The sequence below is a fragment of the Drosophila guanche genome, unplaced genomic scaffold, assembly GCF_900245975.1.
Source record: "Drosophila guanche unplaced genomic scaffold, DGUA_6, whole genome shotgun sequence".
Classification (NCBI taxonomy): domain Eukaryota; kingdom Metazoa; phylum Arthropoda; class Insecta; order Diptera; family Drosophilidae; genus Drosophila; species Drosophila guanche.
The window spans coordinates 2,681,806-2,697,906 of record NW_022995748.1 but is presented as its reverse complement, the minus strand read 5'-3'; the positions used below and the strand labels follow the sequence as shown (position 1 = coordinate 2,697,906).

At 47.9% G+C, this 16,101-nt stretch overlaps 5 protein-coding genes across 7 annotated transcripts; 3 read left to right on the top strand and 2 right to left on the bottom strand.

Annotated features, from left to right (window-relative positions):
- The first annotated feature begins 528 nt into the window (after window positions 1-528).
- On the top strand, window positions 529-3,870 carry LOC117583873 (ATP-binding cassette sub-family G member 1). Its single transcript, XM_034272522.1, has 10 exons — window positions 529-757; window positions 1,437-1,726; window positions 1,794-1,939; window positions 2,074-2,312; window positions 2,387-2,682; window positions 2,747-2,915; window positions 2,973-3,073; window positions 3,135-3,290; window positions 3,354-3,562; window positions 3,622-3,870. Exons 1-10 carry the CDS (start codon window positions 667-669, stop codon window positions 3,758-3,760), a joined length of 1,836 nt encoding a protein of 611 aa, XP_034128413.1. The 5' UTR covers window positions 529-666; the 3' UTR covers window positions 3,761-3,870.
- Window positions 3,871-4,632: 762 nt separating this feature from the next.
- On the top strand, window positions 4,633-7,659 carry LOC117583872 (hepatocyte growth factor-regulated tyrosine kinase substrate). Of its 3 annotated transcripts, none has more exons than XM_034272519.1 (5): window positions 4,633-4,782; window positions 4,944-5,028; window positions 5,087-5,351; window positions 5,609-5,989; window positions 6,056-7,659. In XM_034272519.1, the coding sequence occupies exons 1-5, from the start codon at window positions 4,752-4,754 to the stop codon at window positions 7,505-7,507; spliced, it is 2,214 nt and encodes a 737-aa protein (XP_034128410.1). In that variant the 5' UTR covers window positions 4,633-4,751; the 3' UTR covers window positions 7,508-7,659. The 3 variants fall into 3 exon arrangements, with proteins under 3 accessions (XP_034128410.1, XP_034128409.1, XP_034128411.1); XM_034272518.1 differs by having other exon boundaries at window positions 5,609-5,995; XM_034272520.1 differs by lacking the exons at window positions 4,633-4,782; window positions 4,944-5,028; window positions 5,087-5,351 and adding an exon at window positions 5,479-5,552 and having other exon boundaries at window positions 5,609-5,995.
- An 89-nt stretch (window positions 7,660-7,748) lies between these two features.
- LOC117583874 (phosphoglycerate kinase) lies at window positions 7,749-9,213 on the bottom strand. The gene is made up of 3 exons (XM_034272523.1): window positions 9,060-9,213; window positions 8,901-9,009; window positions 7,749-8,846 (listed from the first exon to the last, which is right to left on the bottom strand). Exons 1-3 carry the CDS (start codon window positions 9,176-9,178, stop codon window positions 7,767-7,769), a joined length of 1,308 nt encoding a protein of 435 aa, XP_034128414.1. The 5' UTR covers window positions 9,179-9,213; the 3' UTR covers window positions 7,749-7,766.
- A 219-nt stretch (window positions 9,214-9,432) lies between these two features.
- Window positions 9,433-11,177, top strand: LOC117584641 (pre-mRNA-splicing factor CWC25 homolog). Its single transcript, XM_034273663.1, has 3 exons — window positions 9,433-9,552; window positions 9,608-9,830; window positions 9,885-11,177. Exons 1-3 carry the CDS (start codon window positions 9,535-9,537, stop codon window positions 11,117-11,119), a joined length of 1,476 nt encoding a protein of 491 aa, XP_034129554.1. The 5' UTR covers window positions 9,433-9,534; the 3' UTR covers window positions 11,120-11,177.
- LOC117584642 (phosphoglycerate kinase) lies at window positions 11,141-12,743 on the bottom strand. Its single transcript, XM_034273664.1, has 3 exons — window positions 12,583-12,743; window positions 11,560-12,504; window positions 11,141-11,505 (listed from the first exon to the last, which is right to left on the bottom strand). Exons 1-3 carry the CDS (start codon window positions 12,642-12,644, stop codon window positions 11,265-11,267), a joined length of 1,248 nt encoding a protein of 415 aa, XP_034129555.1. The 5' UTR covers window positions 12,645-12,743; the 3' UTR covers window positions 11,141-11,264.
- Window positions 12,744-16,101: the final 3,358 nt, after the last annotated feature.

The window sequence follows — 16,101 nt, the reverse complement described above, 5'->3', positions numbered from 1 at the left end:
GCAGTCGTCAGGTGGCGGTTTAGGCGAGCGTCGGCGCAAGCGCATGGGCAAAGGTTTTACAAAAGTGAAGAGCAGACAACAAAAGTACTCCAGCATATACTAAAGAATGAAGATAAGAGGAACTGCAGAATACCATAGACGAAAGGGCGAAGTAGTGTGTGTGTGTGTGTGTGTGTGTGTAGTGCCGTTCATTGACGCAGTTCTGTTTTGCTTTCAGCTTCGTCGCGCAGTTTCGTATTGGGCTTTGCATTCGCAATTTGATTTCTTGTGGTTCGCTTCGGTTCAAGACGCGCTCTAATTGTGACTTTTGAAATCTCATGGAGTGCTGTGATAAAAGCCATTCCCCCTCCAATTAAACATTTAACTATTTGCCTTGAGGGGCACAAATTACGCTCCTGACCCCCGCGCCCTCATATAAACCGAAACTGAATTGTTTTGTTTTTTTGTAATCCCTCGAATGTGAATTATGTGTGTGTGTTAAACCAGTAAACCAAATACTAAATAATATTTCTTTGTTACAAATTACAGCAAAAAATAAACAAAAACATTGAAACTCTCTGCTGTGCTTGATATGGGCCTGGAAATCGTACTCCTTGCCAAGCACACAACATAAATCTAGAGTCTAAAACAAGAAAGTTCGTGAACGGAAAATAAAAAACATACAAAATGGATAGCAGCAAATTGTTAAAGAACGTCTATGGAATCGACATCCGTTTCGAAGATCTCGTCTACCAGGTCAACGTGCCCAGACAACACGGTAAGCATGCTCCTCCACCCACACCCAACCCAAATCCAAGTGCAACGTGGAATTCTCATTGTGCCGGCATGTTCCCTCCTGGGAGCCACAGGTGTCGCAGCCTTTTGTTATTATTATTTTTTCCAGCTGTGCGTGTCGTACTCAAGACTGCCATAAGTGACGCAGTGCGATCTTTTCGGTGATTGTCGTATCCCTGCTTTATTATTATTACTTTTGACTTTTGGGGGTTAGTCGTGGTGCCATTTAATTGAATTAATGATAATTGCGCTATCTATGTAGAGTTTTACTGTTTTAAAGGTTTTATTGGTTCACCTTTCGTCACTTCTAGCCTGTCGGCCTCGAAACACATAACTTAATTGCTATTACACTTGAATATTTAATAGGTTTAAACGAGATTAATTTACATCAAATATGTAAGAACGGGTACAAGTTGGACAGTCCAACGATCTGGCAAAAAAGTTCAAGCAGCTCGAAGAAGTTGAGCCGCGGAATGCGTAGACTAAAAGTTCAAAGTTCCAAATGGTTGACCATACGAAAAATGACTCAAAACAACTCAAAAGTTGCCTTGACACCGGCATTCAATCTTAGTGTCTTCTTTTGTAGACATAAACCATAAAATATCTTTACTGCAGCAGATACTAATTCAAATTTATTTCTGTCTACACATTTTCCTTTGCAGAAAAGAAGTCTGTGCTGAAGGGCATCGCAGGAACATTCAAATCTGGCGAACTGACAGCCATCATGGGACCCTCGGGTGCCGGCAAATCTAGTCTAATGAACATCCTGACGGGCCTCACAAAGTCTGGCGTCAGCGGGAAGATAGAGATTGGCAAGGCACGGAAGCTGTGCGGCTATATCATGCAGGATGACCATTTCTTTCCCTACTTCACTGTGGAGGAGACAATGCTCATGGCGGCCACACTTAAAATCTCCAACAAATGCGTCAGTATGAAGGAGAAGCGAACACTGGTGGGTGAATGGACAGCAGATTGGCAGTTGATAGATCGACTAAGCAAATCATTTGTTGTTTTTGCAGATTGATTATTTGCTGAACTCGCTAAAGCTGACAAAAACGCGGCAAACAAAGTGCTCCAATCTGAGTGGCGGACAGAAGAAGCGTCTATCAATTGCCCTGGAGCTGATAGACAATCCAGCAGTTCTATTTTTAGACGAGCCCACAACGTAAGTAGCAGAGGTCCCGACCAGACCAGACCAGACCAGAACAGACCAGCATCAGGGATGCGGTCGTGGGGTGGGGCAGCAGGGAGCCAAACCAGTTGCTGACTGACATTCGACAACCTTGAACCATCCCACAGGGGCCTGGATAGTTCATCCTCCTTCGACACGATCCAACTGCTGCGAGGCCTGGCAAACGAGGGGCGCACCATTGTGTGCACGATCCACCAGCCTTCGACGAACATCTACAATCTCTTCAACCTGATCTACGTGCTCAGCGCCGGTCGATGCACCTACCAGGGCACGCCCCAGAACACTGTCATGTTTCTGAGCAGCGTAGGACTGGAGTGCCCGCCCTACCACAATCCCGCCGACTTCCGTGAGTAGTGTAGACAGTACCCTTTCGCCAATTAGCACCACTCATCCATCATCATCTCCACACTTCATTTGCAGTGCTGGAATGCGTCAACGGTGACTACGATGATCACACCGAGGCTCTAGCGGAAAGTGCCAAGAACAAACGTTGGCGCTACGATCAGCAGCTGATGCAGGGCGAGTCAGCGGAGCCGCCCAGCGAGGCTCAACTTGCCAAGTTCAATGAGTCACAGTCGCCCGGGCATGTGCAGAAGGTTGAGATACAAAGCCTGGACTCCTCCAAGGAGCTAACACGGCACACATTCCCGCCAGCGGAATGGATGCGGCTGTGGCTGCTCATTGGACGCTGCCATATGCAGTTCTTCAGGGATTGGGTAGGCTCAAACCTACAAGAAAGCCCTTGGCATAGCGAAATATATTAAAATATCTTTCTTACAGACACTCACATACCTCAAACTTGGAGTGCACATAATCTGCGCTGTATTGGTTGGCCTTATCTTTGGCGACTCTGGCAGCAATGCCACCAAACAAATCTCGAATGTGGGCATGATTATGATCCACTGCGTTTATCTCTGGTACACCACCATTATGCCGGGAATACTGCGATGTGAGTAGATCAAACTGCTTTCCATGAATTGACTTAACGTTTCGGGTAACCCTCCAGATCCATCCGAGATAGAGATCATCAAGAAGGAAACCTTTAACAACTGGTACAAGCTGCGAACCTATTACCTTGCCACCATAATCACTTCCACACCAGTTCATGTAAGTTTTCATGGTATCCATTCTAATCCGTCTCCAATTAATGAATATTTTTTGTTTTTAGATCATCTTCTCCACGGTATATATCACGATAGGATACCTCATGACCGAACAGCCCGTCGAGATGGATCGATTTGTGAAATATCTGCTCTCAGCCGTGGTGGTTACCATCTGCGCCGACGGCTTGGGCGTGTTTCTGGGCACCGTGCTGAATCCAGTTGTAAGTGATGGAGCGAGTCTCTAGGAGCCCCTTTTTAATTTTCAAATTTCATCTCCTTTCCAGAATGGAACGTTTGTTGGTGCCGTTTCCACGTGCTTCATGCTGATGTTCTCCGGTTTCCTCATTTTGCTGAACCACATTCCGGCTGCGATGCGGGTTGTCGCTTCATTATCACCGTTACGTTATGCCTTGGAGAATATGGTCATAGCGCTTTATGGCAACCATCGAGAACAGCTGATCTGTCCGCCCACGGAGTTTTACTGCCACTTCAAGTGAGTGCAAAAAGCAAACGATTTCTGCATCATATTTTAATGTGACCTTATCCGTTTAGAAACGCCGTTACTGTGCTGCGTCAGTTTGGAATGGAGCAGGGCGACTTTGGCTACAACATCATGATGATTCTTGGCCAAATAACGCTGTTCAAGGTGTTGGCCTACTTCACGCTGAGGCACAAAATCAAAAGGATTTAAACTGGGACTACTTCATAGTGTATGCTTGTAGTATTGGGCTTAATATGGGCTTAATCGAATGTGATTTTATGTTACTTATCGCTTAGTTGCAAATAAACCCAACTCTTTAATATCGGCGTGTGATACTTTAACAAATGCAACGAAACCCATTGCAATGCTAATGCTAACTGTTGCTGCAAACAAACCCCCTAAACATAACGATCCATAGTTTTTATACTGCTTATGTATGGCTTAACCGCATCTGTATGAATGCTTATGTATGTTTATGTATGTAAATTTAATTATCTGTCTAGTTAACCTATTATTTAAGCGCGACCTGTGTGAACAAACGAAATAAACTATATGAAGAACGATACTTGTCCTGTTGTCCTAAAGTAAACTTGTTTGATTGGGAAAGGTTTAAGATATTTATCGTTGCTTTATCCACTTGTTTCATGGAAAGAAAATATGGAAAAATCGAATTTTCTACAAACACATTGGTTGACTGTTCTCAGGGGTCATCCATTAATATGTAAAATGCAGTCCTAAGTAGCATTTCTTTGTTAAAATGTGAGAGTAGTTACAATAAAATATTTAATTTTAAATAACGTACATTCCACTGAAAACGCGTTAGTGTATTCATCGGTGTACTTGTCACTCATACCTGCGTTATCGATAGCACAAGAATCGAAGAGCCAGATTTTGAATCTTTCTCCAAAATATTGTTCATATAATAGCTTAATCTTGTTGTCTAGCAACAATTACGAAACATTCAGAATACAATTACGATTCATTCCCTTCCCACCAACGTGTTTGCTTGTTTACGGTATGTGTATTTGTTTAAGTACATTTCGGTATATTTCTGAAGGTAAATTTTATGTATACATCCGCGGTCACACTGGTGGACAAACAACAAAAAATAAATAAAAACTTGGAAAAATTCAAAAATTGCGATACACCCATTAAATAAGAGAAAAAAATCAAAAAGGGAAAACAGATAAAGCAACAAATCATGTTTCGATCGAGCTTTGATAAGAATTTAGGTAAGATTTTACATAAAAGCAGAGAACAAGAGAAAATGAAGCCAGAAAAATGACTCATCAGAAAAGCAAAAAAAAGAAACAAAATTAACAATAAAAGCGAATGACCTGCCAGCGCTTTTCAATTGTGAAGATTGAGGTCTGACTCTTTTTTTATGTTGCAGAGAGCGCCACGAGCCATCTACGCTTGGAGCCAGACTGGCCCTCCATACTCCTCATTTGCGATGAAATCAATCAGAAAGATGTTACGTAGGTTGAGACTGCCTGTTATCTGGTTCCTCTTAATTGCTAATTTCTACTCCCGCAGACCGAAGAATGCCTTCGCCGCGATCAAGAAGAAAATGAACTCACCCAATCCGCACTCGGCCTGCTATTCGCTGCTGGTGCTGGAGAGCATCGTAAAGAACTGTGGCGCACCCGTGCACGAGGAGGTGTTCACCAAGGAAAACTGCGAGATGTTCAGCAGCTTCCTGGAGTCCACGCCCCACGAGAACGTGCGCCAGAAAATGCTGGAGCTGGTGCAGACCTGGGCCAATGCCTTCCGCTCGTCGGACAAATATCAATCCATTAAGGTACGCCAAGCGATGATTCACTTATTATCTTATCTGGTCAATCCAACCCCACAAGAGTATCGCAACGTCGACTTGCAAAGCTCTCCCTTTGTTCGCTTTTTGTACTTAATTTAATTAGTGACTAGCCTCCGTTTGTGTTTGCTAGAACGCAGTGCAAAAATGAGCTCCGAGGAGGAACTTAGCTTGGAAGAGGCATCCCCAGTAGGCAGTAGAAAATCAGCTGAATATCTCACCAGTAATAATTCCCTAACTTGCAGGACACCATGACCATCCTGAAGGCCAAGGGACACACGTTTCCAGAGATGAAGGAAGCCGACGCTATGTTCACGGCCGACACGGCGCCCAACTGGTCCGACGGCAAGGTCTGCCACCGCTGCCGCGTGGAGTTTACCTTCACCAACCGCAAGCATCACTGCCGCAACTGCGGCCAGGTGTTCTGTGGCCAGTGCACGGCCAAGCAGTGCCCGCTGCCCAAGTACGGCATTGAGAAAGAGGTTCGGGTGTGCGATGGCTGTTTTGCAGCACTCCTGCGTCCCGCTGGGAGTGTCGCCGTTGCCGTCAGCAGCGCCAAGCCTGGAGCACGTCCAGCGGATAGCGATTTGCCGGCGGAGTACTTGAACAGTTCCTTGTCGCAGCAGGTGCAGGTTTGTCAGTCGAACGAAATGCACACAAAAATGCTCATGAAACAGTCTTTAATTTTGCAGACGCCCGCCCGCAAGACCGAGCAGGAGCTCAAGGAGGAGGAGGAGCTGCAACTGGCGCTGGCCCTCAGCCAGTCCGAGGCCGAGCAACAGAAGCAGAAGCTGCAGCAAACGACGCTGACATCAGCGGCAGCCGCTTACCGCATGCAGCAGCGTTCGCCGAGTCCAGAGGCGCCGCAGGCACCCAAGGAGTACCAGCAGGAGGAGGCAACCAACCCGGAATTGGCCAAATACTTGAACCGCAGCTACTGGGAGCAGCGTAAAATCAGCGAATCCTCCTCCATGGCCAGCCCATCTGCCCCAAGTCCCATGCCGCCGACGCCACAGCCGCAGCAAACGTTGCCCGTGCAGCCCAAGACCGCCGATGAGGTGCAGATCGATGAGTTTGCCGCCAACATGCGCACCCAGGTGGAGATCTTCGTGAACCGCATGAAGTCCAACTCGAGCCGTGGTCGCAGCATTTCGAATGATTCCTCTGTGCAGACTCTGTTCATGACGCTGACCTCGCTGCACTCCCAGCAGCTGTCGTACATCAAGGAGAAGGACGACAAGCGCATGTGGTACGAGCAGCTGCAGGACAAGCTGGCACAGATCAAGGACTCGCGTGCCGCCTTGGACGTGCTGCGGCAGGAGCATGTGGAGAAGCTTCGTCGCATAGCCGAGGAGCAGGAGCGCCAGCGTCAGATGCAAATGGCCCAAAAGCTGGAGATTATGCGCAAGAAGAAGCAAGAATATCTGCAGTACCAGCGCCAGTTGGCACTTCAACGCATTCAGGAGCAGGAACGCGAGATGCAGCTGCGCCAGGAGCAGCAGAAGGCGCAGTATCTCATGGGACAGTCGGCCCCATTCCCCTACCTCCCTGCCACTGGCGTAGCTCCGCATGGCTCACCGTCGCATCAACCGAACAGCGTCTATAATCCGTATGTTGCTGCTGCTCCAGGGTATGCCGCACCTGCACCCAATGGCCATGGACAGTTCCAGGGTATTCCGCCGGGCATGTACAATCCGGCCATGGCCCAGCCACCGACAAATGCAGCACCACCCGGCATGATGCTGCCTCCGCACTTACAGCAGCCGGGCAGCATGATGCATCAGCCACCGCCAGCCAATGCGCAGCTGCAACATGCGGCACCTCCACCACAACAGCAACCACCACAAATGGGTCATGTGATGCTCCAGCAGCAGCAGATGGTTCAGCCTCATCCCCCGCCTCAGGCACTAGCTCAACCACCTCCCCCGGCAATGCATCAAGCACCCGCACAGCCACTACCCCAAGCACCACAACTGGCACCTCCCCAGGCACCACCGCAGGTCCAACCCGTCACCGAGATCGCCAATAATCAAGTTCAGGCCATTGCTGCTGCACCCGCTCCACCACAGAATGAGCCAGAGGCGAAGCCGAAGCCTGTCAAAGCAGAAGAGCCAGCCACGGCCGAGCTAATAAGCTTCGATTAATGCGAAAATGTCCCCCAGAGTTGAACGAAATATATTATCATATGGATCTTAAGTCGAGTGAAGTTCCGCGAAATCCTATGCGAGATCAACAACTCATTTACCTAATTTTAGCCGCACTCATGTTATTCCACAATAAACCGCACTGTATTCTATATTATCTTATTTTATTATAAATATTAGCAGTCAACAGCAAACTTAAAGGACAAATGTAAACGGTTAGATTGAAACTGTTTTAGTTGGTCGTAACCCAACACTTAATTTAAGCATCAGACAGCGCTGCCACACCAGGCAGAACCTTGCCCTCGAGCAGCTCCAGTGAAGCTCCACCGCCCGTGGACACATGCGACACCTTGTCTGCGCCACCGAACTGCTTGCAGGCCGTGGCCGTATCTCCGCCGCCAACGATTGTCGTGGCGCCACGTGCGGTGGCCCCAATGACCGCCTCCAACATGGCTCTGGTGCCATGGGCAAAGTTTTTGTTCTCGAACAAGCCCGGTGGACCGTTCCAAACAATTGTCTTGGAAGCGCAAATGGCTCCAGCAAATATTTCAATGGATATCTTGCCAACATCAAGACCCATCATATCTTTGGGTATACCCTGCTTTGCATCCACGGCCACGATTCCGTCCGGGCTGCTGTCGATTTTGTTGGCGCACACAAAGTCCACGGGTAGAATTATGTTGACATTTTTCTCCTTTGCTTTTGCCATTATTTCGGGCACCATGGCGGCACCTTTCTCGTCGAACAACGACTTGCCAATCTCCATGGAGTTGAGAGTTTTCAGAAATGTAAAGGCCATGCCACCAGCCACAATCATGACTGAAACATTATTGAGAAGATTCGTTATGAGTGGGATTTTATCAGCGATCTTTGCTCCCCCGAGAATGGCCAGGAACGGCTTGACTGGTTCTTGCAGCACCTTGGCAAAGTACTCTAACTCCTTGTCCATCAGCAGCCCGGCAGCTCGAAGTTTGTAGCCCTCACCCAACATGGAGCTGTGGGCACGATGGGCAGTGCCAAAGGCATCATTCACAAAAATCTCCCCCAGCTGGGCTAACTTGCTCCGAAACTGCTTAACCTTCTCCGGGTCAGCCTTGATCTTCTTTTTGTTCTTATCCTTAGTGCTGCCCGTCTCCTCGGCGTAGAAGCGAAGATTCTCCAGCAGTAGAACGCTACCCTCTGGAGGATTCTTCACCGCATCTAGAGTACTCTCCCCCACGCAGTCGTCGAGAAAGCACACCGGCCTGCCCAGCACCTTCTGGAGCTCCTTGGCTACCGGTTCGAGGCTGAATTTTGTGTTCTTTTTCCCCTCCGGACGACCCAAATGCGAAGCCAATACCTGATTGGAGAATTGGGAACGATAATGAACGTGCGCAGCTGGAGATCTACTCACCAGGCACTTGCACTTCTTGTCCAGCGCGTACTTGATGCTGGGAAGAGCCGCGACTATACGCTGAAAGTTAGTTATTTGGCCATCCTTAATCGGAACATTGAAGTCCACCCTGTAAAGCAAACTCCATACATACAGATTTCCACTTACAATACTCCTTACCGCATGAACACACGCTTGCCTTCCACATCAACGTTCTTGAGGCTCAGCTTCTTTGATGGTTTGCTGCTAAAAGCTTGGCCAGATGCAAATTTGAGAAGCGAACGTCCAGAAGCAAACATTTTCCGTTGCTTTTTAATCAACTTTGAAATAAAACGAAAAGAAAACTGTCTATCGATGTATCGGCAAAGTAATTATACAATTTTACATGTTTTAGTTCTTGATTTTTACAAATTTAAAACTACTTTACCTACTCTTCATGCTTCATCTTCATTTGTTTTTTACCACTGACTTTAACGGTGATTCTTCGATATATGAAATAAAACTATCGATAACTAATATAATCGTGTGAGACAGAATCGCACCAATGCCATCGCAATACGTCGTCCATATCGATATAATAATGCAAACCCCATGAAACACAACAATAGAGTTTAATTAAATTGTTTTGCCGTAAAAACACAAATATTTCTTGAAAATGGGTGGTGGTGATCTGGTAAGTAGTGCCCTGCTATACGGGAACGTCAAGAATCATTGTTATTTCCGCACAGAACTTGAAGAAGTCATGGCATCCGCACACAATGAAAAACCAGGAGCGGGTTTGGAAAGCCGAAGAGCAGGCCAAGATGGAGGAGAGAAAATTACAAGATCTACGCAAGGAAATCCACGAGGAGCGGGATCGGGAGGAGCTTAGACGCTTGGGCGAGAGCTCTGGTGTGCTGGCCAGCAATGGTGGAGCACCCGGCGAGGCCAAGCTGGAATGGATGTACAAAAGTAAGTCCAGCCCATGAAAAGCAGCATCATTTATGGCCCTAAACAATGTTACAGACAGCACGGAGCTAATTAATCGCGAAGAGTACCTGCTGGGCCGTAAGATCGACAAATCCTTTGAAACGCTGCAGGCCGAGGAGCGGCAGCAGGAGCACAACACTGTGGGCGTCAAGCAGTCCATCAACCATGTCGAGCACGAGTGTGTGCCCTTCTCCATACGTGCGTACCGCAACCTGCAGTCCACGGAGCAGGTGGACATGCAGCGCAAGACCATGGAGGACCCGCTGATGCTCATCAAGCAACGCGAAATGGAATCGCGACGAAAGTTGCTGGAAAATCCAGTAAAACTAAAGGAAATTCATCGCATTCTAAAGACGGAGCAGGACTTGAAAGCCGCCAAAGAAAAGAAATCAAAAAAGAGTAAAAAATCCAAAAAGAAGAAACACAGGAAGAGGTCTAGCGATGAGTCGAGTAGCAGCGAAAGCGACGAGGATCTGGACCGAAAGTTGGCACGGCAAGTCAGCAAGCTGAAGGGAGACGCGGGGAATGAAGACCTAAAACTGGACAAGCTGTTGGACGCCAAGTATCGAACCATATCCAAGCAGCTGGACATGGCAACAAAGCGGAAGAAGGGCAAAAAATCCCGGCGCAAACGCAGCGACAGCAGCAACGAAAGCAGCAGCGATGAGCGGTCCCGAAGAAGGGAGGCTGAGCATAGGAGAAGGGATAACCGGAATGGGAGCTCGAGGCACAGTCAAGAGGAGCCGAGAGCACATCGTGGTGGCAGCAGCAGCCGCAACTCGCGACGAGAGCCGCAGACACAGCGTCCAAGAAGAAGTCCAGACAGAGGGAACGCACGCAGGGAACGAGATCGAAGGGACCGCAGCAGCAGGAATCATCCAGTTCAAAGAGAACGCAGCAGAGACCGCAGTCCCATCCGTCGACGTCGCAGCCCCAGCCCCAGTCCGCCGCCGAAACGAACTTCACCCCCTAAGCGACAGGCCGGCAAACCAAAGCTCAGCGAAGCCGACCGTGAGGCCCGTCTCCGAGAGATGATGGACAATGCCACATGGCGAGAGGCTGATCGCACCCAAGCCGTGCAAAGGCACCGCGAGGCATATGCCCGTGAAGAAGCACAGAACAAGGAGCGCGACTTTGACAAGGAGTTCATCAACAAGGAGGTGAAGAAGGCCATTTCCAATCACAACTCGATTGGCGATCGCATTCGGGCCAATCTAAACAACATTCAGCGCACCTCCTCCGCCATGGATACGAACTTTGCACGAAAGTAGAAGCCACGCCAGCCACAGCCGTAAGCTAAATAATATTCCTTTATTTGCAACAAAATGATTCAACTTTGTGTGTGTTTGTGGGACTTACAAGATAAACGACGCGATTAACATACATATTCGGAGAGTGTTGCCAGATGGGCAGAGTTTAGGCGTTGGAGAGAGCGGCAACGCCGGGCAGTGTCTTACCTTCCAGCAGCTCCAGGGAGGCACCGCCACCGGTGGAGACGTGCGAAACGAGTGCTTCAGTGTTCCATTTGGCGCAGCACGAGGCTGTGTCACCGCCACCAATGATGGAGACCGTGCCGTTCTTAGTGGCTGCCACAACGCCGTCCATAATGGCCTTGGTGCCATTGGCAAAGTTGGGGAACTCGAACACGCCGGGAGGTCTGCGGCACAAATTGGAGTTGCAGAGAATGTAATTCAGAACTGACAGCACTTACCCATTCCAGACAATGAGCTTGGCGCGTGCCACAGGTGCTGCAAACAGCGCACGGGTCTTGGGTCCCACATCCAGGCCCATGTGTCCATCGGGAATGCCACTCTCGACAGTGGCCTCGCTGACGGCTGCGTTCTCAGCGAACTTGTCACCGCAGACAAAGTCCACGGGCAAGTGCAGCTGAACGTTGTTCTTCTTGGCCTTTTCCACTAGGTTCTGGACAATCTTGGAGCCCTCCTCGTCGAACAGGGAACCGCCGATCTTCATGTTGTTGAGGACCTTGAGGAAGGTGAAGGCCATGCCGCCGCCAATGATCATCTCATTGACCTTGTCCAGCAAGTTCTCGATCAGCTGGATCTTGTCGGCAACCTTGGCGCCACCCAGGATGGCCAGGAAGGGATTTGGGGGCTTATCAAGGGCCTGGGAGAAGTACTTGAGCTCCTTGTTGAGCAGCAGGCCAGCGGCACGCTTCTCGAAGCCATCGCCCATCATGGAGCTGTGGGCGCGATGGGCAGTGCCGAAGGCATCATTAACGTAGACATCGCCCAACTTGGCCAGGCTGCTGCGGAACTCCTTGACCTTGGCGGGATCGGCCTTTACCTTGCCGCCGCTGGCGTCCAGGCCCTTGCCCTCCTCCTCCACATAGAAGCGCACATTCTCGAGCAGAATGACGGAGCCAGGCGCGGGGTCCTTGCAGGCGGCCTCCACCTCACTGCCGACACAGTCGCTGAGGAATTTAACATCCTGTCCCAGCAGCTTCTTCAGCTCATCGGCCACGGGGGCCAGCGTGTACTTGATGTTCTTGTTGCCATCGGGACGACCCAGATGAGACATCAGCACCACGGACTTGGCCTTCTTGGACAGGGCCAGCTTTACGCTGTCCAAAGCAGCCACAATGCGCTGGTTGCTGGTGATCTTTCCCTCCTTGATGGGCACATTGAAGTCCACACTGCAGGGGAAAGAGAACGAAACGGAGGTTTATGCAACTCGGTGGCCAGACACAGGACCAAATCTGTTCCACAATTACCGCATCAACACCCGCTTGCCCTCCAAGTCCAGGTTCTCAATGCTCAGCTTATTGAAGGCCATTTTAATACGGTTTATGGTGTTTGCAAAAAAACTTATGGGATACTTTTTACCACTGGCTTGGCGAATGTTCGCTGTATTCAGTCACAGCTGCTGTGCGGCAATGTCAGCGCAAGGTCATTAATGGGTCGGTTGATTAGGGTTGCATGTTGTGGCTGTAACGGCTCCATATCAGTCAGCTTTGTGCCGCAAGAAAGGCTGCGCATGGCATGAATCAGACCCTAATCAGAAAGGTCAATTCTTATTAGACTATGTTGTGTCTGAATAAATATTTAAACAAATTCGTATTAAAATGCAACTCTGACAAGTGGCGCCAATCAGTGCTGTAAAATGGTGTCTAGCCAGTGCTAGAATGAGCGCAGGCGTTGGAAATTGCCGGTTTGTTTTAAAGTTTATAGCAATTTGAGCAAATCAAAATGCACTATTAAGTCACGTGTATGGAATAATCAAATATTTGCAAATCGAAATGTGTACATAAATACATATGTAAATATAACTGTGAAACTGCAGGCCAATGCAACTCTTCCGCTTGATATATCAGTGTTGTCGAACACTGCTGTGGCCTTAGCGGCTCAATTTAAAAGAAGCCAAATATAATATTATAAATACATTTAGCGACGATTATATGACCAAACTGTAAACACGTACTAAAATGTCTGACTCTTATATTCTCCCTGGGAATACCACACCGATCAGCATCTGCAGTTATTGAATAAAAATAATGATTTTTTAACTCCAGCCAAATAATAAATTCGAGTATCCATGAGAACATTTATGCATAAAAAATGGGTTTTCAGCTCTGGGCGATTGGGCATACAGTTTTTTTGGGCTGTTCAGTGACCACATCCATGTGTAAACAGATGCCGAGTCACACGGACACACACAGGCACACGCAGCCACACTCACACACTTACAGGTCAACGCAATCTGCCAATGATTCCAACATGGCTCTTCCCCAATGATTCATGGCGCTCACTCGCTGCTGACACTCTCTGCCGCCGGTCTCTTCGGCGGACAGTTCAAGCAACAACCACCACGAGACATCACCCACCAACGCCTCCTGTAAGAGCCCGAACGTACCCAGTGCAGCAAAATGCATGACGCAGATGGCAACAACGGCAATGGGGTAAGAGAGTGGATGAGAAAGAGATGTGAGGAGAGCAGAGTAGAGCGTGGCGTGGGCCTATTCAAAGCATTTCAACCACAGCACTGCACCATCGGTTGAAGAATGTGCACGACACTACGGGATGGTACATAACCATCTCTTTTTCCCCCATCAACCCATAGAAACGTCATAAGTGCAGGCCCACCGCCAAAGACAATCTCACAATGAGCTGCGAGTCCCACCGTCCAGTCGCAGCCCCAGCCCCATCCTCAGGTACGCGTACGGGTGATATTGGAAATCGAAGACAATGGGACTGGTAAATTTAATTTTAATAATTGCGTGTGAAGTGCCCGTTGACGTAGGGCAGCTGGGTACCGGGGACTAATCGCCGCACTCGTGTGGAAACATTAGCACACGCCAGCCAAACGCGACCCGAGACCGGAGATGAATGTCTGCTAGACCCGGTCCGGGCCACTCGACCAAGCGAATCGCCTATCATTCTAACAACCGCTCAAAACGACTTGTAAACCTGTTCTAATGCTGTTCTCCCGAACTACTTCAGTTACCTAAAGAGAACGGCAATCGCTATGCGGTACAGTATGACATACAAGTAATAGTAGCAATATATAGAAGATTCTAATAGATATTCCTCGTATAACCTCGGTATCATGGTTCTATTACAGATCTATTAGCAGCGCAAACTGAAAAGGCAACTTAACGCCATGAATAATAGGGTGTCAATGGTGTGCCATCACATCATGTACGTGCACATATGTATGTATGTATGTACATACTTTTGTGTATATGTATGTAGATACACATGAGGGGACAGGTATCGATTGTTTGCATTAAGATTTGTTAGCACCTCTTTGCTACAAAAACTTTATGACGTCATGCGTGTATTTACTTACATACATATGTAAATATGTTTACATACTAGTAATGAAGGAGATTCTGAACTAAACTAAGCAGAAATCTTGGGTTAGGTTATGGACGAACTTTGAGGCAACGAGATTTTTTTATGACAAACATCGAATGGCAGATGTTGTTACAACGTATTCCTGGAAATAGGACCCCTCTGCAAGGGTCTACATATAATCAACTTCCTGCCTGCCTGGCTATCCGCGACTGCCACCTTTCTTATCGCGAATGATCCTCCATTTTGAATCACGAACTAACCTTGGCATACGTGCTGCCGGTCAAACATTGACGATATCTTTGCTGTGTCCTCTTGAATCTAGATACATCAGCCTATTAACCGTTCTATCGTCTTTCCGTCAAAGGCCTCCACACGGCTGATGAGAGCCACCGATTCATATTGAAACAATGCGCGAATGCCCCACGAACGCCATGGCGTGCCACTCCAATGGGTACTACTCGCAAGAGTTCAGACCGCGCGGAGCGAAGAAAGCAAAACCGCACCGCACCGCGTGGCGGCTCGCAAAACGAAGACGCAAATCGTCTTATCGTCAAAATTCAGGCCCAAAGGCAGCCAAGAGTCAGAGCTGTTTGTCGCGGCTGCCGACGACGCTGCTGCTTAAATATGATAACTCAATGATTGTCCCACGATTACAGGTGTTTACCACGAATGCCTTCAACGTGAGCGGGCGAACAGGTTCGCTGTTTTTAATTAGCGAGCTGACTGGCGGCTGCTCTGTCGTCTAACGTATTATTCAGATTACGAACTATAGCTTCAGCTACACATGTATGCACGAACTGTACACACATACATAGTCTGTACATATGTATTTACTATTGCTTATGCACGAAAATAGTTGAAAACAAGAATATTTCAAGCAACAACCACGACCTATTGATACCCAGTGATCGTTTTCCAAAGGATTTCAGCAGATAATTTGTTCCTTTTACTATGTTAGCAGCATGAGTAATGCAGACACAAGGCGACTAAATTAATGAGAAAACGTTTAAAACTTTTAGATTCGCGTGACAACTCCTAGGTTCTAATAGCTCTAGATGGTATGTTTGAACGTACTTCAATTAATAAAAACATGCATATACTCGTACAAATGCATATATTTGTATGTACATACATACATTTCTATTAAGATAAATACATAATGTACAAACATATGTACGTACAAATGTTTCTACCCAAACGCAATATACCCTTGTTTTGTTTGAATACCAGGTGTAACGGCTGCGACACGGACCGAAATAAGTACGACTACAATGCCAATAGCTCATCAGCCAGTTCCTGAACCAACATGGTTCGTGTAACGAACAGAGCCAGCAAATTGTCGAACCACAAATGCGGGATCAACGGAAGAAATGGCACATAAGAACCAACTAAGGGTGGACCATGCTCGAATGTAAGCTGATAAGCGACGGTGGGTT